The sequence below is a fragment of the Vespula pensylvanica genome, chromosome 6 (genome assembly GCF_014466175.1).
Source record: "Vespula pensylvanica isolate Volc-1 chromosome 6, ASM1446617v1, whole genome shotgun sequence".
NCBI classification, from domain to species: Eukaryota; Metazoa; Arthropoda; class Insecta; order Hymenoptera; family Vespidae; genus Vespula; species Vespula pensylvanica.
Window position 1 is genome coordinate 3,699,698 of NC_057690.1, and position 4,840 is coordinate 3,704,537.

At 27.4% G+C, this 4,840-nt stretch overlaps 1 protein-coding gene across 8 annotated transcripts in view; it reads right to left on the minus strand.

Moving 5' to 3' along the window:
* The window catches only part of LOC122629795 (regulating synaptic membrane exocytosis protein 2), an 82,457-nt gene extending 78,652 nt beyond the window's left edge, over window positions 1–3,805 (minus strand). For 3 of the 8 annotated variants that reach the window (XM_043813580.1, XM_043813579.1, XM_043813576.1), the window contains exon 1: window positions 3,192–3,802. In XM_043813580.1, coding sequence (XP_043669515.1) covers window positions 3,192–3,227 — 36 coding nt within the window. In that variant the 5' untranslated portion in view covers window positions 3,228–3,802. Of the gene's footprint in view, window positions 1–3,191 lie in introns of all 8 variants that reach the window. The other 5 variants (XM_043813582.1, XM_043813581.1, XM_043813578.1 and 2 more) reach the window with 4 other exon arrangements.
* Between the last annotated feature and the right edge of the window lie 1,035 nt (window positions 3,806–4,840).

Sequence of the window (4,840 nt, forward strand, 5' to 3'; positions counted from 1 at the left end):
AAATATGTCTATCCTGTATAATTTGCGTATCCGACGTACATATATATGTATATATGCATATGTAGGTACGTAATGTATATGTGTATATGTATATATATATATATATATATATATATATATATATATATATGCATGAAATCGTTCCAATGGATCGAGAACAATCTGATTTTAGTGGAAAACCAATCTCCAACGACTGATTCTAACGTTTCCGAGTAGATATGTAAATATTGTATCGATAAATTTCATTTTGTCGTGGGAAAAAATTTCTAAAGCAGTATACTCGAATTCTATTCGATATATGTATGTATGTATGTATGTATGCATATGTGCATATTGAATGGCAAAATGGATGTATGATTATTGGCTAGGAAAAAAAAAATTTTAATTGATTTCTTCTTCTTTTATTATTATTATTATTATTATTATTATTATTATTATTATTATTATTATTATTATTATTATTATTATTATTACTATTATTACGGAAATATTATTACACAGATTTAAATTATATATGAAGTATTAAATTTACGTATAATTATGTATAAATCAAATATATTAATTGTATTATATATATATATATATATACGTCTATAATTAAATATAAAAATAAATAAAAAAAAAAATAAAAATAAAAATAAACAAAAGATTTAAAAATTCCAATATTACAATTAAAAGTTATAAGCGTGTATATAAAAACAAATTCAAATATGATATCCAAATAGTTTACGAAATATAAAAAGAAAAAAGAAAAAAAAAAAAAAACTGCAAAATATGTATAATTTTTAAGTTACATAATATTATAGAAATTTAAATAACCTCTATAAGTGAAAACTCTTTATAAATATATCGATTGTACGAATTTGTAAAAAAAAATTCTAAATTATTAAAAAATTGCATACACTGCTCTCTCTCTCTCTCTCTCTCTCTTTCTCTCTCTCTCTCACTCAGACTAATCAATCTTACTGCAATAACCACAATATCATAATCGTACCAAAATCATAATATATTAATAACCACAGCAGGAACAAGGATAATAGATGGACGTTGCATGTAATTTACAGTATACACCTGTAACGATTAAATGCTTGCTAAATGCTTAATTCTCTCGTTGTTAGTGTTTAGTTTAGAAATTCAAAGGATTCTGATCATCCTATTCGTACGAATGAATCATTGAAATGGACCCGATATGCGATATCGTCCTTGTATATTATTATTAAACATTAATGGACTGTAGATATTCTCTATCTCTTTCTCTTTCTTTCTCTAAAATATGGAGGCTTATGAGATACAATCGATGTTGAAATCCGATCTACGTGCTTAATAAACAAACACGAGACATCTAATACGTTTATGATATAGAATAGCCTAATGATCATCCACACACACACACATATATATATATATATATATGTATTATAATTCATCTTCGTCCTCTACTCTCTATCTCTCTCATTCTAACACATTATATGTACAGAAAATATCATGCGTTCGAGTATCTCGTAAAAGAAACATACTAACAATAATTTTTTCTACTAGATATAATTTTAATTGCAAACTATCAACCCAATATAAATATGCAAATAATCCATGAGTACCCATCTTGAAAAAAAAAAAGAAAAAAAAAAAAACAAAAAAAAGAAAAACTGCACAGACTTAGAAAAGGAATAAAAAAATAAAAGATATAAAAAGAGAGAATAACAAAAATCATGTTGACCTTAAAACTCGAAAAAAAAAAAGAAAAAAGGAAAGAAAAGAAAGGAAAGAAAAAAAAAAAGAAAGAAAGAAAATAAACTACATGCACTCTCTACAGCTGGCTCTCGAAACGGTGCATATAAATTGCAAATTCTTTTTTATGAACTTGTAACTTCTTCTTCTTCGACCAATCACGAGATATTTGCTCGATTATTTATGAACGGACATCATCCTTCATCCTGCTGTATTATATTTTTTTTCTCTCTTCATATACATATATATATATATATATTCCTTTGCAATTAAACAAATTGAGCAGAAATGTTATAATTAGCGTAGATGCGACTCTAGAGAATACGTATATACGACGTAAACTGGCTACATACTTGCTTAATAGTAAGCAGTGGATATCTAACTGACCATCCACCAACAACATCTAACACTAATCAGTGGTTAGGTTGTACCATTGAACGTTTCATGAAACCCTATAGCCAAGAGCTTTGCTAATGTTTCCTCCCTTGGAAGTTTCTCCACCCTCTGAACGAATTAGTACGAGCTATGTAAATGTTCTTAACTCTCTCTCCCTCTCTCTCTCTCTCTCTCTCTCTATCTCTATCTGTCTGTCTATCTGTCTGTCTCATTTCCTCCACCGTAGATCATCCACCCTACATTTCATCACCATCCAACCCCAACATTTCTCCTTGTAGGTACATTTAACGACTCTCGTTCTATATATCTTTCATTTTTTTCTTCTTTCCTTTCTTTTTTGTAAGATTTTTTTTATTAACGCAATTAGACACAATAAGTTTTCCATAATATTTTCGTGATATTATGGAAATATTTATTAATTTGACGATTAGTTTTGATAGATCGTTATTTATAAAAGTCACTTTTATTAGTTCGTTTCTTTTTTTTTACTATACTATTTCATTTAGTTTATGATATGTGTGTACGTGTGTGTTATATTTTAATTTTTATAATTTGCAAGGTTAAATGATTTGCTTCGTACAATAATTGGTTTCATGAAATTTAAAAAAAAAAAAAAAAAAGAAAAAAAAGAAAAAGAAATCTTTTTGTCCCTTTAAATTTCTTTCTTGTTTTCTTTTGTTACTATAACATTTATAATAATAATTACTATAATATTTTCCTACAGTTCTATTAACATATATATATATATATTTTTTTTTTAATTATAACTTGATACCTAAATGAACTTTAGAGATAACCTGATATTTTCCTTCTCCTTTCGCGAGCTAATTTTATACTTTTATCCAATTAAATTGACGAGTCATTGACATGCAACTAAAAGTGATATTTTTTCGATAATAAATTATAAAGGAAAAATTTAAGAGATGAAAAAAGAAACATATAAGTATATAAATAGATAGATAGATAGATAGATAGATAGATAGATAGATAGATAGATAAATAGATAGATAGATACATAGATAAAAAGATAGACAGATAAATGGATAGTTAAAAAGAAGAGAACTCACCTTTTTCATGAAGGACATCACGTTGGCGGGCAACATCCTGACGGCTGTCCACTTTCAACGACGTCGAAGAAAGAAGAAAGAATATAAAGGACTGCTCAGAGGAAGGGAGAGAGAGAAAAAGAGAGAGAAAGAGAGAGAGAGAGAGAGAGAGCAAGATGACGAAAACTTTTTACGTCCCTGTTGCGTCTCTCAATCGTCGATGTCGATGTTGCTGCTTTCGAAGAGCCTTTTTGAAGTACTTGTTAAAGTGTATAGAAAGGATGCAGAGTAAGATAGATAGAGATAAAGGAGAAGAGGAAAAAAGATAAAAAAAGAAAACAAAACCAAGAAAAAGGAGAAGAGTTTAACGGAAATAAAAGAAGGAATTTTCACAAGAACGATATCGTAAGAACTTCGTCGAATCCTGTCGATTCTGTCTCTTCTTTCATTAATATTATCGATGCTGATTTTAATCCTGAACCACCAGGCTCCTCAAACTTCATCAACGAGGACGACATTACTTAATATTTTTTTTGTAACTCTTCTTTCTTCTATCAACCAATCACCCAAATTCAAATTTTCCTCTTTCCTTTTTTCTATTTCTTTCTTTGATCTTATTTTATTTGCCAACGCCCTCGGGGTTAACTAGCGATCGAAGCTATCTGAAACATCAAATATTATATCAATTTAATTTGCTATATCGTGCACAGTTAATAAACATATTTATAAGTAAATTTTACGTGTGTGTGTGTATGTGTATATATATATATATATATATACGAGGTAATGATATATATGAGATATGTATGTACGTATGTATATATAAGATATATATGCGATACGTATGTATATATAAATAACTTTATATGTTACGTATAGTTTATAATATTTAGATGATGTACATATATGTACATATATATACGTGTATGTCTGTATAATATTCTGTTCACATATCTTATGTATATTGAGATGAGATTCATAAAATAAATACTTTATACGTATATACCGAACATTTCTATAATTTTATATCAAAATTATATGAGATAGTAAATTACGCAGATAGATACGTGTTAACCAGACGAACGTTTTAACTAAACTGAAGCTTTGACCTTCTTCTTTGTTATTAATATGTATCAAGGGATGTTTACTATTATTTATTGTTCGTTCTATATACGCTGTGACCTAGACCGTTTAAAGTGTATTTACGTTCATACGTGTATATACATATGTGTACGTGTATATATGTGTGTATCGACTAGTAGTACGTTTACCTAACGTGTTCTAATATATTCGAGAGTGGTGGTTATCTGAATGAAAATGATAAGAGAAATTTCAATAGACATTTTCGATTTGTTGGATATTTTATTATTATTGAGATTGTTACTGTTATAATACGATAAACGAAAATAACTGATAATGAACGAAATTGTTATTACAGAATAATTGAAAATAATTGAGAATAAGCAAATATAATCGATATTATCGTTATTAAAAACTGTAAATTGATAATTACCGTCAGTGAAGATTGGAAATAATTTACTTATATAATACTTTCGTACTTTAATAAACTATTTTTATTTTCGTTCTTTCGTATTAAAACGTACTTGATAATACTATTATCAAATACAATGAGTAGACGTTCGTATAAACAAAATAAAACAAATGTTATG